Genomic DNA, 21,106 nt, shown 5'->3' on the forward strand with positions numbered 1-21,106 from the left:
TGGCTGCTAATCAAAGGTCACCAGCTGGAATCCACCAGATGCTCCTTGGAAACTCTATGGGGCAGTTCTACTCTGTCCTATAGGGTCGCTATGAGTCAGAATTGACCCAACTGCATTAGGTTTGTTTTTTTGGTTTGGTCATCAATATGATTATCTAAGTGGACACAAATACAAAACATGCATAAAAATACTAGAAAAGTCATTACTTTTTTTAAACCAATAAATACCTTATTCTTTTATATTATTTATAGAAGATTAAGTTTCCCCATGATTGTTAGTTGCCTCATGATTACAAGATTCTATTCAATTACAATATGCCTTCATGAGTAGGGGAGAAAGGATGGAATGATGGTACCACCAGGGAATTCTGCAGCAGCCCGGGAATGCCCATAGCAGTGCCACACAAGTGAACTTCACCTACAACATAGGTAAACACAGGAGAAAAGGTTTGGGAACAGTTGCCTTGGGAATAATAAACTATTGATTCTGATAGGTCAGCTACAAATAAGGACACTTCTGTTTGCTGTACTCATAACCAGACCTACTCTAATACACTGACCACAAAGAAAAAGTCCCTCTATGGCATTCGCCCATCCAGTGAGTAAATCACTCTGCACCTAGGTTAATTATTTAGTAGCTTCAATCCATTAAATATAGATATGTTACATACACATTAAATACCCAGACAGAACACATAAAACAAGACCAAGGGAAAAGCCTATTAAATATATGCTTCCTAGCCATTTCTTATTCATAACGTTAGGGTTATTACCTAGCATAAAAGGGAATCTCCTCTATAGCACTGACCGATCCTGATATATGATCAATAGCTGGAACTAACACAGCTTTTGTTTTTCCTTCCTTATACCAAAATATCTTGTTTTCATTTTCTTCAATTAAACCTCACCATGATTCTGACTAACAGAGGTAATAGTAAATAAGTTATTTGACCAACAAGAGTCAAACTAATGCTATTGTACAAGAAACAAAATGACTCGTGGAATACAATCATTTTATAGTTACCCAAGGTAATCAATGTTAATTTACGTATTTTTAAAACAGTCAAATCTGCCCCCTTGCTCACTTAAGATGGACCCTAGGGATTTACCAACTCAAAACTTAACTGCCCTTCACTTCATTTGGAGTATATTAATGTGATTTTTGGAAAGGAAAATGGGATATTAAAAAGCAAAAGTCTAAGCTTGTCATTCAAGATTCTCTAAATTTGGTCCCTAATTAATTTTTTCATCATTCTCTTTCAAGTTTATACCCTATCTATACATACTTTAAATATTGGAATTAAAAAAATTTAAATTACTTACTTGTTGTTGAAAATATACACAGCAAAACATATACCAATTTAACAATTTCTACGTGTATAATTCAGTGACACTAACTACATTCTTGGAGTTGTGCAACCATTCTCACCCTCTTTTACTGAGTTGTTCCTTTTCCATTAACGTAAGCTCACTTGTCCCTAAATTTCCTATCTAATCTTTCGAGTTGCTGTTGTCAGTTTGACTCCATGTAGATGTTCTCTAAAAGAGTACAGTGCTCATGGCAGACACTGAATCAACATTTTTGAGAAACATTCAGGATTATATATGTGCAAGAGGCTATCCTTGGTGTGTTTTTGAACTTCGAGCCTTTGTTAAGGCCATCTCATTCTGATCTGGAATATTCTTGGTCTTGTCTTTCCAAATCTAAATTATTGTTCAAGGCTTAGCTGCCCATTAGCAAAACTTCCTTTCCTGAATTCCTAGAGCCCTTGTTTTCACTACTTGTTTGGCCTGTGTCATTTACTGACATCCCTTTGCTGTTCCATGTTAAACATGGTTGCGGTCTGGGTTAAGTAACTCCTCAGGGATCTTCATCTTCTCTTCACTGCTCTGTCTTGCTGACCTTGGGGGACTCAACAAAACTACTTGAAAGACTTAGATCAAGAATTCATTTGGCATTACCCTGTTGCCATCGAGTCAATTCTGATTCATAGTGACCCTACGGGACAGAGTAGAACTGTCCCATAGGGTTTCCAAGGAGCACCTGGTGGATTCCAACTGCTGACCTTTTGGTTAGCAGCTGTAGCTCTTAACCACTATGCCACCAGGGTTTCCATTTGGCATTAGACAGTTCCAATTAGAAATGATTTGAAATAAAGCTATGAATGTAAAAGTTGGAGCAGTGTTTCTCAACTCTCAGGCTTTGAACCCTTGGGTTTGGGGAAGGCATGGAAAATGCTGTGCAAAGGGTTATTTTAATTGTCTAATTCTACATACACCCACCAACAATATTTATCAACTTACGTCACCCTCCTATATATATACTCTGTAGTTTTCAGATGTGTGTGCATAGATGCTTTAAATAAAAATCATTTAGTAGCCTTTTTCACTTCACTGTAGTGTGGTAGTCATTTACTACTATCAAATTTTCTTATTTTAATAAAGGGACTGAAAAAGTCTTAAAAATATAAAGGATCCTTGTGAATTGTCAAACCTTCATCTAGAGGGTTTTAGCACAATCTGATTTGTTCATTAGGCCACACTCCCTCAGCTTTAGCTATTCCTCCAACTACCTGATGCATGGTTGAATAGAGAACACACTTTTTTTCAGAGGAAAATTCTAAGCAATCTACTATCAAGAATTGTATTCCAAAGAGTCAGCTCTGAGTACCAATAATCAGAACAAACCTGGGCAGAGTGAAACCATCATACTTGTCCTAGACGAGGTTGGATTACTGTTATGGCATTTATAAACCCACTGCTGACAAGTCGATTCCAACTCATAGCGACCCTACAGGACAGAGTAGGACTGCCCCATAGAGTTTCCAAGGAGTACCTGGTGGATTCGAACTGCCAACCTTGTGGTTAGCGGCCGTAGCACTTAACCACTATGTCACCAGGGTTTCCAGGGCATTTATAGCGCTGGACACATGTATGTTTCGGCTTTCAAAAAGGTCAGGTTTACGGAAGAGGCCAAGGCAGGCTGATTATTATTCAAGGAAAACAGAACTCTTCCTAGGCCTCTTTGGAAAAGTCTTCACATCCAGATGTCGGTCCAAGCAAAGTCTTGTCTTTGTGTCCAGATGTTGGTCCAAGCTAAAGAAGCTGCCGAGAAGAGCAGTCATGGAAGGCTTCCCTTCCTTTTTCATCTTGCACAGCATGGAAGGACGTTCAGCTGGAGAGCATCTACTGACACACGCAAGGCCTACAAGCTAGGCACCAAGAAGGGCTTCGTAGAACGGACAGTCAGGTCTCTGAAACTGTGGAAGTTATCAGGATTTATGTGAATCAGCTCCTTTTGTGTGTTGCTTTTCTCCTCTTATTGAGAACCTTTCTATTCTGCTTTCCCAAGGAGAACCACTGCTTACATTCTCTAAAAGAGGAGGCAGTGTCAGAATTTCCCTTATAAGAGTACAATATGAAGTCAAAGTTAGGATTTTTCTATGGGACACAAGTTGATGTCCTGGACTTTTTAACATTTTTAACACTCATAGATTCATCAATTTACTTAACTTATCCTTTAACTTATTTATTTAACTCATTAATTCGTTCTTTAAAGAGATGCAACTACTTCATTCACTTAGAACATTCGTTCATTCAATATTTACTGAGTGCATATTATGTGTGTCGATGTTGCAGTAAGTGCTGGGCATAAAATGATGAGTTAAATCAAACGTGATCCTTGACACCACAGAAAAGTTAAAGTGCAGTGGAGCGAAAAGACAAAATAATCACAAAAACAAATATAAAACGCAGCTGTGGATTTTGTTACAAGGGAGAGGTAAAAGGATGTATAAAAATAAATAATGGGAGGAGCTGACCTAGGCAAGGGGCTAGAGGTGGCTTTCCGAGGGAGCCACAATGGAGCTGAGAGATGGAGAACAGAAAGGAGTTAATGAAATAATGGAGGGGAAGGATAAAGCATACCAGGCAGAAGGAACTCTATGTGCAGTGGCCAGAGGAGGAAGGAGGGAGGTGAAAATGCAGAACAGAACAGTCAACGTGGCTGAAGAGCAGGGAGGAGGGGCACACGGGAAAAGCTGTGGCTGGAGGGGTGGACCAGGCAAACGGAGTATGGGAGAAAAAAGATTCACTCTGCCAGTTGTTCAAATAAACCTTTCCAAACTGAGTCAGCTCTTTCTTACTCCAAGCTGAAGTTTGCACCAACTCAGAACCAGAGCGGCAGACTCTAAAGCGTTTGAGAAACTTTGCACAATTTAGAAGTATGGTCGATAGAGGAATAAAAATGGGTGCCAAGGGAACTGTGTTCCCCTCTGTAAGCATCAGAAGAGGCTGACTTAAAAAGGGGTCTCTTCCTACTGCTGGTAGCGTGCATGGCTTGTTTCCAGAGCAATATCTTCAGCCTGAAGAATTCTTGACCCTTTTTCTTGACTTGACAGTTTATGGTTGGCAAACCGCATAGTAGTTTACCGATTTAAAGGTTTTTTTTCTTCCTTTCAGTATAAAGACTCACCTATAACACTAAGCTCTGCGCTGGCAAAGATAACTCCGTGTTTATTTTCCGCCACACACTGATACATGCCGGCATCTGAGAGGTTCACCGTCGTCATGTTGAGCATTCCTTGCTCGATTTGAATTCTATCCTGTGAAAACAGAAGAGGAACACAAAAACAATGACCTTCTACAACTGAGGCCTTAAGGCAGTTTTGCTCTATGTTATATCAAGGGGGCTTAGTGGGAAGAAAATATAAGCAATTTACATAACATGATCTAATTTATCTGTCAACTAAATTTGTGGCAGGTCAGAAGCTAAATGGAACAACCCGTAGATCGTTTGTAAATGGAATTTAAATTGTAGGATTCTCTTGAGTTCTCATTGATTTACTAGTGAAACCATTCAGATTAATATCCCTTCTAAATAGATGAAATTTAAAATGCTTTCTTACTCCAAGGTGCTAGGCTAACTATGGAAAAAATTCAAACAAGTTTACCGTTTGGAGCATTTTAAATACTCAAATTACGAACAGACAACACTCTGAAGGTTAGTAGGATTGTAATCTTCTTGGACAAAGCAGAGGCAAACATTTAGTATCAGTTGAGATTTACTAAAAAAAGTGGTTGCTGTTGTTATTAGATGTTGTTGAGTCAGTTATGACTCATTGTGACTCTATGTACAACAGAACGAAACACTACCCAGTCCTGTGCCATCCTCACAATTGTTGCTACGCTTGAGCCCGTTATTGCAGCCACTGTGTCAATCCATTTCACTGAGAGTCTTCCTGTCTTTCACTGACTGTCTACTTTACCAAGCATGATGTCCTTCTCCAGGGACTGGTCATTCCTGGTAACATGTCCAAAGTACCTAAGGAGCATTCTGGCTGTACTTCTTCCAAGACAGATTTGTTTATTCTTCTGGCAATTTATGATATATTCAATATTCTTCACCAACACTGTAATTCAAAGGCATCAATTCTTCTTCAGTCTTCCTTATTTGTTGTCAGCTTTCGCATGCATATGAGGCGACTGAAAATACCATGACTTGGGTCAGACGCACCTTAGTCCTCAAAGTGCCATCTTTGCTTTCTAACACTTTAAAGAGGTCTTTTGCAACAAATTTGTCCCATGCAATACATCATTTGATTTCTTGACTGCTGTTTCCATGGGTGTTGATTGTGGATCCAAATAAAATGAAATCGTTGACAACTTCAATATTTTCTCCATTTATCATGGTGTTAATATAGGTAGGTCCAGTTGTGAGGATTTTTGCTTTCTTTTATGTTGAAATGTAATCCATACTGAAGGTTGTGGTCTTTGATCTTTATCAGTAAGTGCTTCAAGTCCTCTTCACTTTCAGCAAGCAAGGTTGTGTGATCTGCATATTATAGGTTGTTGGTAAGTCTTCCTCCAACCCTGATGCCACATTCTTCTTCATATAGTCCAGCTTCTCAGATTATTTGCTCAGCATACAGACTAAATAGGTATGGTGAAAGGATACAGCCCCGACACACACGTTTCCTGATTTTAAACCAAGCGGTATCCGCTTGTTCTGTTTGAACGACTGCCTCTTGGTCTATGTACATGTTCCACAGGTTCCTCGTGAGCGCAATCAAGTATTCTGGGGTATAGGTAGATATTAATAATTTAATGCTCCCTTGCTTAAAAAAATTTTTTTTTTTTTTGCTTATTTGCTGTCCGTGACATGACTTAAACTTAGGACCATATGCTGATAGCCAACCTGAAGAAGGCAAAGTTAGTATATGGAACAAAAGACCATTCTCATTTGACAGCCAGAGGATATGTAGCTTGCATTTTCAATTTTCATAAGGTACCACAAAGGATCTCCTTCTCCCCAGGAGAGTTGCCATTATAAATAAATAAATATATAAAGAAAGACTGTGTTTCTGTTTGCTGCAGGGCTGCGATTTAGCTGGGTGGACACTTATTGGATTTTGATCAAATCTAGGCATTCAGGTTCCCTTGCTTTAAGGGAGGAAAATGCCAGTTACCTGGGTGTCTCTACTCTAGAAATTTGTTTGAATTTGGTTTTCATAATTGTGAGAATCACGGGACCAGGAAGACCCCTTATGGTGAGAGAAGGTATATGTGACAGGGGTTGGGGGGTATAAAATGATTCCTATTCCTGATGGGTGCCTGCTCTGAGCAACTGCCTGAAGAATGTTCACAAAAAACTGCACATTAATGTGTGGGCAGCTTTTCATGCAGTTGCTCAGAGAGGCACCCTTTCTGGGAGGCCTGTGGGGAGAAATCTGAGCACAGAAAATGGGCTCTCAACTTGAAGCCTGAGGAAAATGTCCAATTTCAGTTAACATTATAAGTTCAGTGGGAAAATACAATAAGGAAAACCAAATTGGACACAACTGTTCCTCGCTCGAAGCTCTTTCTCTCCCCTCACTTCATTCTGACTTCTTTGTCGGAGTTTTATTCCATTTAGTTGGACATTCCTGTATCGTATCAATACTCCTTCCCTAGTAGTGAATGCTGGTTGTACCTTCTAGACACTCTTTTCAGGGTAAAGGCACTTACTATTCCCCCAGCTGCTAACATGTGGGCTTACAGCTGAGTCCCTCTCTGGGAACTGTCTTTGGTTGATGGGTGCTGCCTTGCCCAAGGTTACACCCCCTTTCCCAAATCCAATGACTGATCAATGTAGGGGTACAAGGACTCTGCTTCCCTTGCTTCAGTTTTGGAAAACACTGGCCATGCTGCTCTGTAGCACCCTCTGGAGGCCTTTGTTGCAACTGCATCACTGTTTAACTTTTCCTTCTGCCCAGTTCTGCTTCCCGGACTCCATTGCCCATGATGTTCAAAGCATTCTCCAATATACCTCCTGCATGCAAATCTCTGTCTCACAGCGTTTCTAGAGAATCTGAGCTAGGACAGAGAGTGAAGCAAAAGTTTCAAAATGTATTTAAACTTTCCCTCGCTTTGTGTCACAGCTTCTCCTCCTCATTCCTTTCCAAGAGAAATTTTCCATATACATATCCACAGCTCTGGATCCAGTAGACATTTAATATTTGGATCCAGGCTCCATTACTAACTAACAATGCAATCTTAGGCAAACTGCTCGGTCTTAGTTTTCCTTGTCTGTAAAATGCGCATAACAATTACCACTTACCTCGTAAGCTCTCTTGAGAATATCAGATGACATTATGCATGTGAAGTGCTAATACAAGTTAAAAAAAAAAAAACACCCAGTGCCGTCGCTAAAATTGCTTGTGAAGCACACCTTCCAAATACTTTGTGAATATTATTGTAACACAGCACTTCCCCCTTGCAAAAGGTATACAGCATGAGTGGAATCTGTTTTCAATTCACTAATTCACATGATTGAGTTTAATTCAATGATGATATAATTCTAATACTTCTATTTTGTTCTTTTTTTAAAACTACTTGCTCAACTTTTTTAAATGTCTTGTTTATGTTTATGGACACAATTCCTTCATTTATCTCTTTGAGCATCCTAAAACTCATTGCTGTTGAGTCAATTCTGACTCAAAGTGACCCTACTGGACAGAGTAGAGCTGCCCTACAGGGCTTCCAAGGCTGTAATCTTTATGGAAGTAGACTGTCACATCTCTCTCCCATGGAGCAGATGGTGGGTTCCCACCACCTTCCTTTCAGTTAGCAGCCACTGTGTCACCAGGGCTCCTTTTGAGCATCCTAAGCAAATTTATTTCTATTTCTTTGCTGGACTGTTACACTGATAGATCTTCATGTGTTCCAGAATATTGGTTTACGAGTTTATTTTGATAATTCCAGAATATTGGTTTACAGATTTATTTTGATAGTAAGTTTTTTATTGTTTGTTCTTTCTCCCCCTGTTTAGCAATTCTGTGGCTGCTTCCTTCTCATCCCCTGAACCGCCAGTCGAGAAACAGGTTGAATTGTAGCCTCTCAGAGGTCCTGCCCTACAGTAATAAGGGAAATCCTGCAGCTTCTGGCCCAGAGCTGTGGCTCAGTCCCTGCCACCTCTCTTATACTGCAGCATCCTATTAAGCCAGGCAGCAGTTTAGCTCCTTCTTTCATCTGATGGCAATCGATGGAAAGGGTCTCCACCCTCCCTGGCCTTTGCTCCAAAGATACTGTACTGTCTTTGTAGAGCATTTTGTACACCTGAGCTCCCACCTACCATAGCCCGCTTCCAGGCCAACAGGCTGGTAGCTTCAGCTCCACTCATCACTTTCAGTTTTTCTTCTACTTATGTTTTATAGAGACATTAATCTTGTGCTTGAATTTGTCACTACTACATGCCTGAGGTCAAGTGGGTGTTTCGATGGTGAACTTAACTGTATTGTATTGTCCAGGAGTCTCTCTGGACAGAAGAGAATAACAAAACCATGCTGGGATGGAAGTTTAGATGCTGTCTTAGTTACCTGGTGCTGCTATCAAAGAAATAATACCACATATAAAAAAAAACATATAGGTGGCTTTAAAACAGAAATTTATCTTCTCACAGTTTAGGAGGCTAGAAGTCCAAATTCAGGGTGCCAGCTCTAAGGGAAGGCTCTCTCTGTTCATTCTGGAGAAAGATCCTCGTCTTTGAATTAGTAAATCGAAAAATTCTACTCATACTGTATACATTTTAAAAGGTGAAAGTGCTATAATATTCATTGGTGATCTTCCTGTGGCATCTATCTTCCCTTATTTGTCCTTACTTCTGTGCCTCACCTGCTCATTTTGTATCTCAAAAGTGATTGGTTTCAAGCACACCCTTCACTGACACAGCCTCATTAGCATAACAAAGAAAACCCGATTTCCAGATAGGATTACATCCACCTGTATAAAACCCATCGCCATTGAGTCCATTCTGACCCTATAGGACAGAGAAGATCTGCCCCATATGGTTTCCAAGGAGCACCTGGTAGAACCAAATTGTTGACCTTTTGGTTAGCAGTGTGGCTTTTAACCACAACACTACCAGGATTTTTTCTGCCTATATAAGGATTGGAAACCCTGGTGGCGTAGTGGTTAAGTGCTACGGCTGCTAACCAAGAGGTTGGCAGTTCAAATCCGCCAGGCGCTCCTTGGAAACTCTATGGGGCAGTTCTACTCTGTCCTATAGGGTCGCTATGAGTCGGAATCGACTCGATGGCAGTGGGTTTTTGGTTTTATATAAGGATTAGGATTTAAACACATATTTTTGGGGAACACAATCCATAACAGATGCTGAGAGGTCACTCACTTGCTAAGTGAGTTACTCTTGCCTACTGTACTTGCAGATTTGTGTCTTAGTAAAACTATGTGCTCTAGACCTTCTGAGAGACTTTCCAATAGTAAAGCCATAGATGTTAATCTGTGAAGACCAAAGATCTGGTATGAAGCCTAACTGCAAGAGGCTGACAAAATGGATCTACACACACTTTCTATTTATCAACAGAATTCACCTTCACTTTTTCCACTATTAAGGGCACTTGGTTGCATATTATTTTTGAAACAACTCACCATTTTCCTATTTCCATAGCAATAAGGCCACACTAAACATCACAGTCAATACTAAGGCACAATTATCATCCATTTGCTTACCTGAGTTAACAGTGGTTCACCATTTTTTAGCCACCTGTATGTAGGCTTAGGCCTTCCATTTGCTTTACATTCCCAAAAGACATTTTCTTCAATGGCCACGTGGATATCATTTATTTTTTGAATCCAATTAGGTTGAGCTACAGCAGTTCAAAAGGCGAAGAAAAAAACGTACATTCAGTGCAAGCTCAATATTCTTTTATCGTATGCAATGAAGGGACAAAAGTCCCTTGTTCAGGTCTTAGGCAAATTACGAGGCTGGATAGAGGGTGGGGTCGGGGGGGGGGTTCTTTTAGAAGCAACATAGCATCCTATACCCTATTCTTAACCTCAAGTTTTTGTGGTCTGTGTTGCTGCTGGTCTTTTAATTACCTAAAGGCAGAACGAAGAGAACTACCATTATCCATATAAAAAAATTAACTGCCTTTCCTGCCAGTACCTATACTTCTTTTTTTAACTTTTAGTAGGAGAAATCTCCACCACAATCCTGCCACATTCAGCTGGCCCCCGTACTTCCAGCTGTACACTATATTCCCAGATTCCTCTGCGACTAAAGGCAACCTTCTTAATTCACGACACTGGTGTGTGTGTGAAAGTGATGAGAGCAACTCCCAGGCTGTTTACTTCAAGACGTTTGCCTGGAATCTTCTTATACCCTTCCCAGGTTGAAAAACAGTGTCAACTGAAACAACCTTGGATTCAAAGATGGGAGCTATGCACTTAGGACGGAGATGCTGACCTACTGGCCTTGGACCTTGAATGACCTTGTAGAGCAAAGCAGCCATATAACCCTAGCCCCCCGACTCCTATCCCCCACCTATCTTTGGAACAATATCGAGAGAAAAATAAACTTATTTAAACCATTGTATTGTTGGGTCTCTATGTTACAGCAGCTTAGCCTGCCCCCAACTGATACACTTCGCTCCCACAGGTTTTACAGATAAGTTTTCTGACTTTTTTTTCTCCTTCAAGACTATCATAGCTGCTTATTATTGCCCGATTTCATCTTGATAGAATCTTGTCCAAAGGAGTAGGGCTCTAGAACCCCAAATCCCCGAGTCAGTCCTATTTTTACCTAAACCTTTGTAGGAAACCAAACCTTGCCCACAGTCAGCACAAGAATTTGAGGAAGTACTTAATCTTCACTTTGCTCACTGTCCTCACCCCATTACCAAAATTGCTTCAATTGAAGCCACATTTTCTTTCCTTGTCCTTAACAGAGATAAGGACAAAATTAATTCCATATCCCATAAAAAGTATTCATAAATACCAAGTCTTGCTTAAGGAACAATTCATGATGAACTATGATATTAACTGAATTTAAGGGAAGACCTTTAGCTCAAAGACCATGTAGAAGAGCACCATAGCTATCTCTCATAAATGCTACCTGCTTACAGAGCATTTCTATAGGGTTATGTTTACCAGTGTAGACATAATCATCATAGTAGGTATCAGGAGTCATGCGTTGCTTAACGACTGCAATATGCTCTGCGAAATAGGATGGTACGTCATTTGGATGTTGTGGGAACATGCCTAAATCACGAGCAACAGCATGCACTGATTTCCCACTTTCATGTTGTTTAATAAGCTTTTGTTTCACTTCCAAATTGGTATTTCTCCTTTGTCTCTTGTTGCTGTTATCACCAGCACTGGTTTTGCTGTGTTTGGGAGCCATGATGCACTTCACGGTAAAATTTTTGAAAAAAAAAAAAAAAATTAAAGATAGATAATGCTACAACACTCAAAAAATGCGCGATACACGAGATTGGATGCTGCCACCTATGAGTTGACGCATACACTATTATAAGGTAAACTTAATTTGTGAGTAGGAAAAGTTCACATTAAAGTAACAAAAGAAAGTACAGTACATATATAAGCCTGTAACACAGATGTTTATTATGACTATGAAGATACATGTATTATAGGTTATATACGTACTGTACCATTATACGCCTGGCACACAGTCTCTTTGTATACAAGAGACAAGGGATACACGTGCTGTGTGTGGGAAGCTGTTGCATTCACTCCATCTGTTACGTCCCATTCTTTTATTGGGATTCCTGAACTCTATTATAATCTTATATACAGTAGGACATTGCCCATATGGATATTATGCCGTGCGTGACTATAATCGGAAGATGCTACTGACTATGCGTAATAGGTCTTTTAGCTGCCTTGAGCTCAGTATTTTCACTCAGTGAGCCTCCAAATTACCTGTAATTTAATTCTAAAGCAAATCACTAATACTGAAGAGAGCTGTATATCTTACCTTCTCAATAATAAAATTAGAAAAACACTCACCAAGTCACTTAACCAGCAGAGGTCTCTAGGTCCCTAAATAAATGATGCTTTCTCCCTTTTCTTCTATACGCAATTTCATGTTTTACGAGAGCAAAACACAGTTCTACAAAGCCTCTACTGATGGTGATGATACATTGCTGCATATGAGGGGAGGCCAAAAGGTCAACTTCAAAAAAAAGTTATAACATTAACAAGCATTGACTTGAATGAAGGGTTATAACCTTCATCCTTGAAAGAGCTGTAAGTCTGCCATTACTCCATATCTTCCTGCCACTAATGCAGAGGAAGCTCAAAAGGTAGATGCCTTTTTGGTTCTCTGCTTGGGGGATTCGATGTGTAATCCTGATAAGACTAATGACAGCTGTGTGCATGATTTCACACTCAACCTGCTGAATATGTACCCCCCACAGACTCCAAGAAAACATAGCAAACAAAAAAGCTACCGAAATCTGTGTGCAGTATTAACTACTAAGCCAAACTTTTCAAAGGGAGTGAATAAAAAACCAGAAGGGCAGATGTAACTCATGAAGCAATGTCAAGTTGAAATTCAAAAGGGAAACATGAAAACCACGTGAAGAGACAGATTTCAATGTCATGGATTTTCTAGAACACTTGGGCTTATTCATTGCTTTCTTTCAACAATACAGAAAGCTAGAAGCAAAACCTTGAAATCTCAAAAAGGCGATGGGGCAGGGAAGGGAGGGCCTTGACAGGATTTTGAAAAGACCTTGCAAAGTCCTAACTAATTGAACACTTCTGAAGGCTCATTCTGTCTCTTCCAACAAGGTAATGGAGGTCAAAGTGCTTGGCAAGAGTGCTCAACATTTTGGTCAAGGTAATATCAACAACATATTCAACCTTTTTGAGACATCATTAGGAAGTTACTTGGTTTTCAAAGCAAAATTCATTCATGGAAGCTAAACTGGAAATAATATAAACATATTTTTCTTGAAGCAGATACCTGGACATGAGCCCCTAGAGATCGGGAATAGAATAGCATATAAATGGCAAAAAATGAGGTAGTCTTCTTTATTTTAATATGCTGATTACAGACGTACAGAGCAAAAGCCTACACAGTGGAGGTTTCTGCTGCTATTCACTTAGATTAGGTGAATCATATCTAAGTGGGTGAGTTTTTCTTATAACTAAAGTCCTGTGCTTGATGGAAATTGTTCACGTAATTCTGAAGTGTCATCTTTGGTTCACTAGTTCAAGTTCCTTAGATAATAAATAGCCCAAATCAATGCATTCTAGAAAATAGTTTATTCCTTTTTTTTTTTTTTTTGATAATAAATGTGGACCTAGATCTTAAAAAGTAAAGATGTCACTTTGATGACTTAAGCCATGGTATTTTCAATTGCCTCATATGCATCCGAAAGCTGGGCAATGTAAAAAAGAAGATCAAAGGAGCATTGACGCCTTGGAATTGTGGGGTTGGCAAATAATATTGAAAATACCATGGACTACCAGAAGAATGAATAAATCAGTCTTGGAAGAAGTACATACAGAATGCTCCTTAGAAGCAAGGATGGCGAGGCTTCATCTCACTTAATTTGAATATGGTATTGGGGGGAGGGACCGATCTCTCATTATGCTTGGTAAAGTAAACCTAAAAAACCCAGTGCCACTGAGTCGATTCCAACTCATAGCAACCCTACAGGACAAAATAGAACTGCCCCATAGAGTTTCCAAGGATTGCCTGGTGGATTTGAACTGTTGACCCTTTGGTTAGCAGCCGTAGCACTTAACCACTGTGCCACCAGGGTTTCCCTTGGTAAAGTAGAAAGTCAGTAAAAAAGAGGGAGACCCTCACTGAGATGGATTGACATGGTGGCTGCATCAATGAGCTCAAACATAGCAATGACTGAGAGGATGACACAGGACTGGGCAACTTTTCGTTCTGTTGTACATAAAGTTGCCATGAGTCGGCACTAACTCAATAGCAACTAACAACATGGTACTTATTGCTTAACGTCTAGGTTCAGCTACATTTTATAACTCTATGTATAAATTATAGGTCCAAGTCAGGCCTGAACAGCTTGGTTCAGGACTATTACCTCAGAGTACAGTTATGTGTAAATCTTTTTTAAATAATATGTATAGAATACACGTTATTAAAACAGAACAACTAGTTTTGGTCTTTCATGTTCTTTCAAGGTTTGAAACAGAGAAATTCTTTCTCTTTGATATTCTAAGTCTTGTTCTCAAGATATAAATTCAAATATGAGGTTAAATGGTTATTCTCTGATTTGACCCTGTGACACTGTTAGCCTCTTAGATAGATAAACAAGCTCTTCATTTCAATCTTTTGTTCAGTAACTGCCAGAAATGACCTAAATCAATATTTTGTGTATCCAGCCACTAGGGCCCTGCATGCATTTTATCCAATAATAATGTATACTGCGGACAGATATAATTCGAACTTGGTGGGTCAAACAATTCTCAGAGGTATCTGGATCTCCAATTTTCCAAAACAAGAAATTTCTAACTGAAAGAATTGCCGTCATTGGCCTTAGACCTTAGAAATTTAAAGACCTAAAAAAAAAAAGGATATGATGGACAAAACATATCTGAATTACTATTACAAACATGACCTGTAGCCTTTCAAAATCATTTCTGGTTGCTTTTGCAATCTTGGAGATGAATCATCTATCTCTGGGGAATGTAGATGTTTGGCTAAAACTGCTTAAGAATTTTATTGATAGTGGATTTTATGGGCCTGAAGATAATTACTTAGCTTCAGTTTACCTCTTGTGTACAAACTTCCCCAAATATTATCTCCAACCTAGATCCTTATACTGTTGATATAGAATCATTGAGATATTCTCAATAACATCAGTTCAAATCCAATGTTCCCAGTACTAATACTACAACCTCTCCTTTTTCACCCTTACTGGAGAGAATTTTCCAGCTGATTGCTATAGGTTTCTCTTAAACCCCAAATTACAGAAGGGACTGAAAGGAAGGGCCAGCCTTATAAGAAATAATATTGCATTCTGGGGTAGGATCCAATTTTGGTCTTTATTCAGCCCTGATAAACTCTACTCCTCTGACTTCAGGCTCTCATCCACTCCCAACACACCACCACCAAGCATTATCATCCTAATTGGGTTTTCAAACTGTGTTCCATGAACCCAGAAGATTCTTGGGAGGAACCTTCTTCAAATAGAGCAGCTTTACTTTGTTTCAAACAATGAAAATTGCATGTAATAATTCTTGTTTTGGTTTGTTTTTTAAAGGAGCTTGGTAATTAAACAAGAATTTGGAAAAATACTATGTGAAGGCATCTAAATCTTGTGTTGTCGGCTGAGCTTTGGACTTGGAGCTTGGAGATAAAAAACCCAAATTTTCTCTTTTGAATTGAGGGAGGCTGGGCTTGAAGATGTCTAAAGCCCCTTCTTACCTTAATATGCTAAAGCATTAGATTTGCCTCTTGAATCTATTGAATTCATGGATATCCAGGTTTTTCTACTAATTTGTGCTTCACTCAGACATTTCTATTAATGGTGTCTTTATCTCTATATGAGTTACATCTGAATTTTGCTTCTGGCACTGGCAGAGGAGATGCCTTCAGGCCAGCCCTCTTTCAGATACGATAAACCAACTATGTGAAGACACTAGAGAGCAACCAAAAGCAGGCACAGTTCTCTTCATAGGTATTCATCAATAAAACAGATTTATGACATAATCTGCATGAGATAATGTATAGGAAATAACAGATAAGACTTGTAAATGTGCTAGGCATGCTTTAAATGTTATACAAATTAAAAGAACACTGCTGTTATTTAATGTCGTTAAACTAATACTTAAATTTCTCTGCCATCTAGTCCCGCCTAACATTCTCTCCAATTATGCCCAGTGAACCCACAGCTCCTGTCAAATAAGGATCTTCTTTTGTCCTCAAATATGATAAGCCATCTCCTAGCTCCATACTTTTCTTCCTACCATCTTGCCTTTCTGGAACGTTCTCCCTACCCCATCTTCTTCCTCTAACTAGTTTTTATTCTGTAGCACCACCTCCTCCATGAAGCCTTCCCTGATCTGCCAATCACACTCTTCCTAAACATGTTCAGCTAATTTGGTATGAACACTATAACTGTATTATTCCCTTATGATTTGCTTTAACTTCATCGTTAACCACTTTGTATAAGAGCTCATGTTTTCTCTTTCCTTCCCATAGACCCTGAAGTCAATTTAGAATTTTATAAATGAGTCAGGGAATAAAAACAATTGGAAATCAGCAGTAGAATGCTCATTAGACCCAAAGACTGGGTCCCTGAGCCCATTCCCACCTAGATAAACCAAGCTGTTACTCCAGCCTAACATGGATTATCTTCCTTACACTTCTTTTTTTTTTTTAATCCTCAACTCACTACCTACCTACTATTCCTCTGAACTTCCTGGTACTGAACTGAATTCATCCCTTTGTCTTTCCCTCATCTGCCTCCAGCCCAAAATACCACCAATCATGGTATCTACTTATTTACGGACTATCTTATCAGCATCACTTTACATGTATTATCTCTAAACCTCATGCAGATGACACAACCTTCCTTGCCGAAAGTGAAGAGAACTTGACGCACTTACTGTTGAAGATCAAAGATTACAGCTTTCAGTATGGATTACACCTCAACATAAAACAAAATCCTCACAACTGGACCAATAAGCAACATCATGATAAATGGAGAAAAGACTAAAGTTGTCAATGATTTTATTTTACTTGGATCTATAATCAACATCCATGGAAGCAGCAGTCAAAAAAATAAAAAGACGCATTGCATTGGGCAAATCTGCTGCAAAATACCTCTTTAAAGTGTTAAAAAGCAAAGATGTCACCTTGAAGACTAAGGTATGCCTGACCCAAGGTATGGTGTTTTCAATCGGCTCAATTGCACGTGAAAGCTGGACAATGAATAAGGAAGACTGAAGAAGAATTACTACCTTTGAATTATGGTGTTGGCAAAGAATATTGAATATACCATGACTGTCAAAAGAACAAACAAGTCTGTCTTGGATAAAGTACAGCCAGAATGCTCTTTAGAATCAAGGATGGCAAGACTATGTCTCACACACTTTGGACATGTTATCAGGAGGGTTCAGTCCCTGCAAAAGGATGTCACGCTTGGTAAAGTAGAGGGTCAGTGAAGAAGAGGAAGACCCTCAGTGAGACAGACTGACACAGTGGTTGCACAATGGGCGCAAACATAGCGATGATTGTGAGGATGGCCCAGCATCAGCCAGTGTTCCGTTCTGTTGTATATAGGGTCGCTAAGAATTGGAACCGACTCAACGGCATCTAACAACAAGGACAACACGGGCTAGGGAAGGTAGGTAGAAGAGGACTGAGTGTAACTATGAGGGTAGCAGGAGGGAGATTTTTGTGGATATAGAAGAATCTGTACCTTGGTTTCAGTGGTAGTTCCACATGGATAATGTCAAGGAGTCCTTGGGGGACACAAATGGTTAAGCGTTTTAATCAAAAGGTTGGCAGTTAGAACCCACCCAGAGGAACCTTGGAAGAAAGGCCTGGCAATCTGCTTCTGAAAGATCACAGCCTTGAAAACTCTGAGGAGTACAGTTCTACTCTGTGCACATGGGGTCGCCATGAGTTGGAATCAACTCAACAATAACTGGTATATTTGTTTGTTTCACACATCTACTTATGTGACAAAATGACATACATTGTACCAATACTGATTTCCTTGTTTCGACATTGTTTTATAGTTACATAAGATGTACCCTTTGGGGAAACAGGGTGAAGGATACAAGCCTCTAGTCCCTGGAGAAGGACATCATGATTGGTAATGTAGAAGGTCAGAGGAAAAGAGGAAGTCCCCCGGTGAGATGGACTGACACAGTGGCTATAACAATGGGCTCAAGCATAATAATGATTGTGAGGATGGCATAAGACCTGGCAGTGTTTAATCCTGTTGTCCATAGGGTTGCTATGAGTTGGAACAGACTCAGTGGCACCTAACAACAACATAACAACCTGCAAGTTAAGTGGGATTATCCCAATTTTATAGATGATGTCCAGAGATATTAAGGTTCAGAGGCAGTAAGAGGCTCAGTTAGGACTGACATATAGACCTACATGGTTCCAAAGTCCATGCTTCCCTCCACAGGATCCCAAAATATGTCTAACCTTACTCCAGTGGTGATGGGAGTATTCTTTTGGACACATGGGTCTCAAAGAGGGGTCTAAGGACCACTGAGGGGTCCCCAAGTCACTTTCAGGGAGTCCAAGAGGTCCTCCCCTTTCCAACTACATATCTGTGTAAGACCAGATTTTTTTTTTTACATGTAAACCAAAATAACGTATCATGAAGGACTGAATACAGAAGCAGATATGAGAATCTAGCTTTCTTTTATTAATCCAGGCATTAATAAGGTATGCAAAAACTATAAACAGTACCACTCTTCTCATTAAGTTTTTTTGTTTGTTTTGAAAAATATGGAAACCCTGGTGGCATACTGGTTAAGAGCTACATCTGCTAACCTAAAGGTCAGCAGTTTGAATATACCAGCTGCTCCTTGGAAATTCTATGGGGGCAGTTCTACTCTGTCCTATAGGGTCACTCTAAGTCAGAATTGACTCAACAGCCACAGGTTTGGTTTGGAAAAATATACTGAGTTTTCTTAAAATATCTTAGTTACTGTTGTTTTGAAATATATTAAAAACAAAACAAAACTCATTGCCTTTGAGTCAATTCCAACTCATAGTGACCCTATAGGATACAGTAGAGCTGTCCTATAGGGTTTCCAAGGCTGTAATCTTTACAGAAACAGACTGCCATGTCTTTTTCCTGCGGAGCAGCTGGTGGGTTCAAACTGCTGACTTTTTGGTTAGCAGCCAAGTGCTGAATAATTGTGCCACCAAGGACCCTTTAAAATATATTAATAACTAAGTAGTTCTTAAATTCCTAGTTGTAGTTTCTAATATGATAGATATAAGATCTTTGGAGTATACAATAATTTTTAAGGTGAAAAGCAGTCCTGAAACCCATAGTTTGTGAACTTTCAAATAAATGAATTTGCTTAAGCAAAACTTATTATACATAAATTTAAACAATATTCCTCGATGAATAAAAATTGTAGCAGCTACATTCTGCCTTCTTCTGTGGCAATGCAGAGTGAGAGACTTGAAGTGCATTTCAATACATTTCCTTGATATGACTCAGTCCTCCTTGACTTGAAGTTTCTCTGGGATGAAGACCTTGTTTCCCCTCTCCCCTATTACTTCCTATTGTCCATTATTTGCAACATGTTCTCAGCACGCATCCCTTGGAAAATTGTGGCAATCCACTTTATCACAACTCCCAGACGAGGGGTAACCAAACTCAGTGCCATCAAGTCAATTCCGACTCATAGCGACCCTACAGGACAGAGGGGGTAGGAAACAAAAATTGTTGACTTAACCATAAGTGATACCCAGGGAAACACTGAGGGTCTCAATATCAGTTTTGTCTAGGACACTTAAGCAGACTGTTGCCCTACTGTGAAATTACCTTATCTGCTGTGTTCATTTTTGGGTCACTCTGTCCTTTAAGCCACTTTGCAGGGCTGAATTTTATCTAGTGATGACACATATATAGCACATTCGTGGGGAAATTCATATGCTGTGTTGCAAATGTTTTGGAATTCACTTACTGATAAGCTTAGAGCTACTGAAACACTATTTGCGGTGTCACCAAGCCTGCAATTTTACCTTTAGAGGCAAAGGGCCATGGTGTCTGAGGTCTAGACATACAACCACACGAGTAATTTAGAAAAAAAAAAAAAAAAAACAGTTATTTTGGACTCAATCATCAGGTGATTGACTTAGAAAATCCAAAGTGAAAAAGTCAATTGCTCATCTGATCTGGATGTTTTCATTTATGGTATTGGCTGTGGAAAATGTCAGTGCAGAAAAAGCTTCCGGATGACTGATGAATTTTTCCCTTACCTATTTCATTAAAATGTTTTATTGGCAGGAAAAGTAATGTGTATAGTACAGCAGAAAGAACAGTTCTAGTCATAGATCTGAAAATAATTCATTGCGTGACCATGGGTAAGCTATCTTATGTCTCTGGGCCTTATTTTCTTTATTTATAAAATTCCAAGGTTTGGTTCCAATAATTCCTAGAGCTCTTTCCTGCTCAAACATTATAGAATTCTATGGAATTTAGCCTTGTTACTGCCTGCATACTATATTCTCTATTTCCTATAGATCAAGATGGTTTTACTCTCTTTTAACAGTTGTTACATATGGAGCAACTGTACAAAAGGTATTTCAGATCAGGTTTTTAAGTTCACACTTCATTCTTCTAAATGATGGCTGTAATTACTATTATTTTTTAAATCGTACTTTAGATGAAGGTTTACAGAACAAACCAGTTTCTCCTCAAGCAGTTAGTACACACATTGCTCCACGACACTGGCTAACAACCCCACGGCATGTCAACACTCTCCCTTCTCAACCCTGGGCTCCCTATTACCAGCTTTCCTGTTCCCTCCTGACTTCTAGTCCCTGCCCCAGGGCTGATGTACCCCTTTAGTCTTGCTTTGTCCCATGGGCCCTTTCAGTCTTTGGCTGAAGGGTGAACCTCAGGAGTGACCTCATTCCTGAGCTGATGGGGTGTGCAAGGGCCATACTTTCAGGGTTTCTCCAGTCTCTATGGCTATAATTCTATTGGTATATTTGTACAAAATGGAAGTGTCTATACAGAAACAATGAAGTGGAAAGATGAGTAATTATAAGTGAATTAAATCCATTTTATACTTCTCTTTCTTTTTTTCAAAGATAATTAACTTTAACACTGTCT

The 21,106-nt window shown here is 39.4% G+C and overlaps 1 protein-coding gene across 5 annotated transcripts in view; it reads right to left on the reverse strand.

Annotated features, from left to right (window-relative positions):
* The window catches only part of CNTN4 (contactin 4), a 410,739-nt gene that overhangs the window by 205,718 nt on the left and 183,915 nt on the right, over window positions 1–21,106 (reverse strand). For 4 of the 5 annotated variants that reach the window (XM_064275007.1, XM_010590039.2, XM_023547997.2 and 1 more), the window contains 2 exons: window positions 10,005–10,141; window positions 4,474–4,603 (listed from right to left, as the gene is read on the reverse strand). The exons of the other annotated variant lie outside the window; for it this stretch is intronic. In XM_064275007.1, coding sequence (XP_064131077.1) covers window positions 4,474–4,603; window positions 10,005–10,141 — 267 coding nt within the window. The remainder of the gene's footprint in view (window positions 1–4,473; window positions 4,604–10,004; window positions 10,142–21,106) is intronic. 5 annotated transcript variants of the gene reach the window in all.

The sequence above is a fragment of the Loxodonta africana genome, chromosome 22 (assembly GCF_030014295.1).
Source record: "Loxodonta africana isolate mLoxAfr1 chromosome 22, mLoxAfr1.hap2, whole genome shotgun sequence".
Lineage (NCBI taxonomy): Eukaryota > Metazoa > Chordata > Mammalia > Proboscidea > Elephantidae > Loxodonta > Loxodonta africana.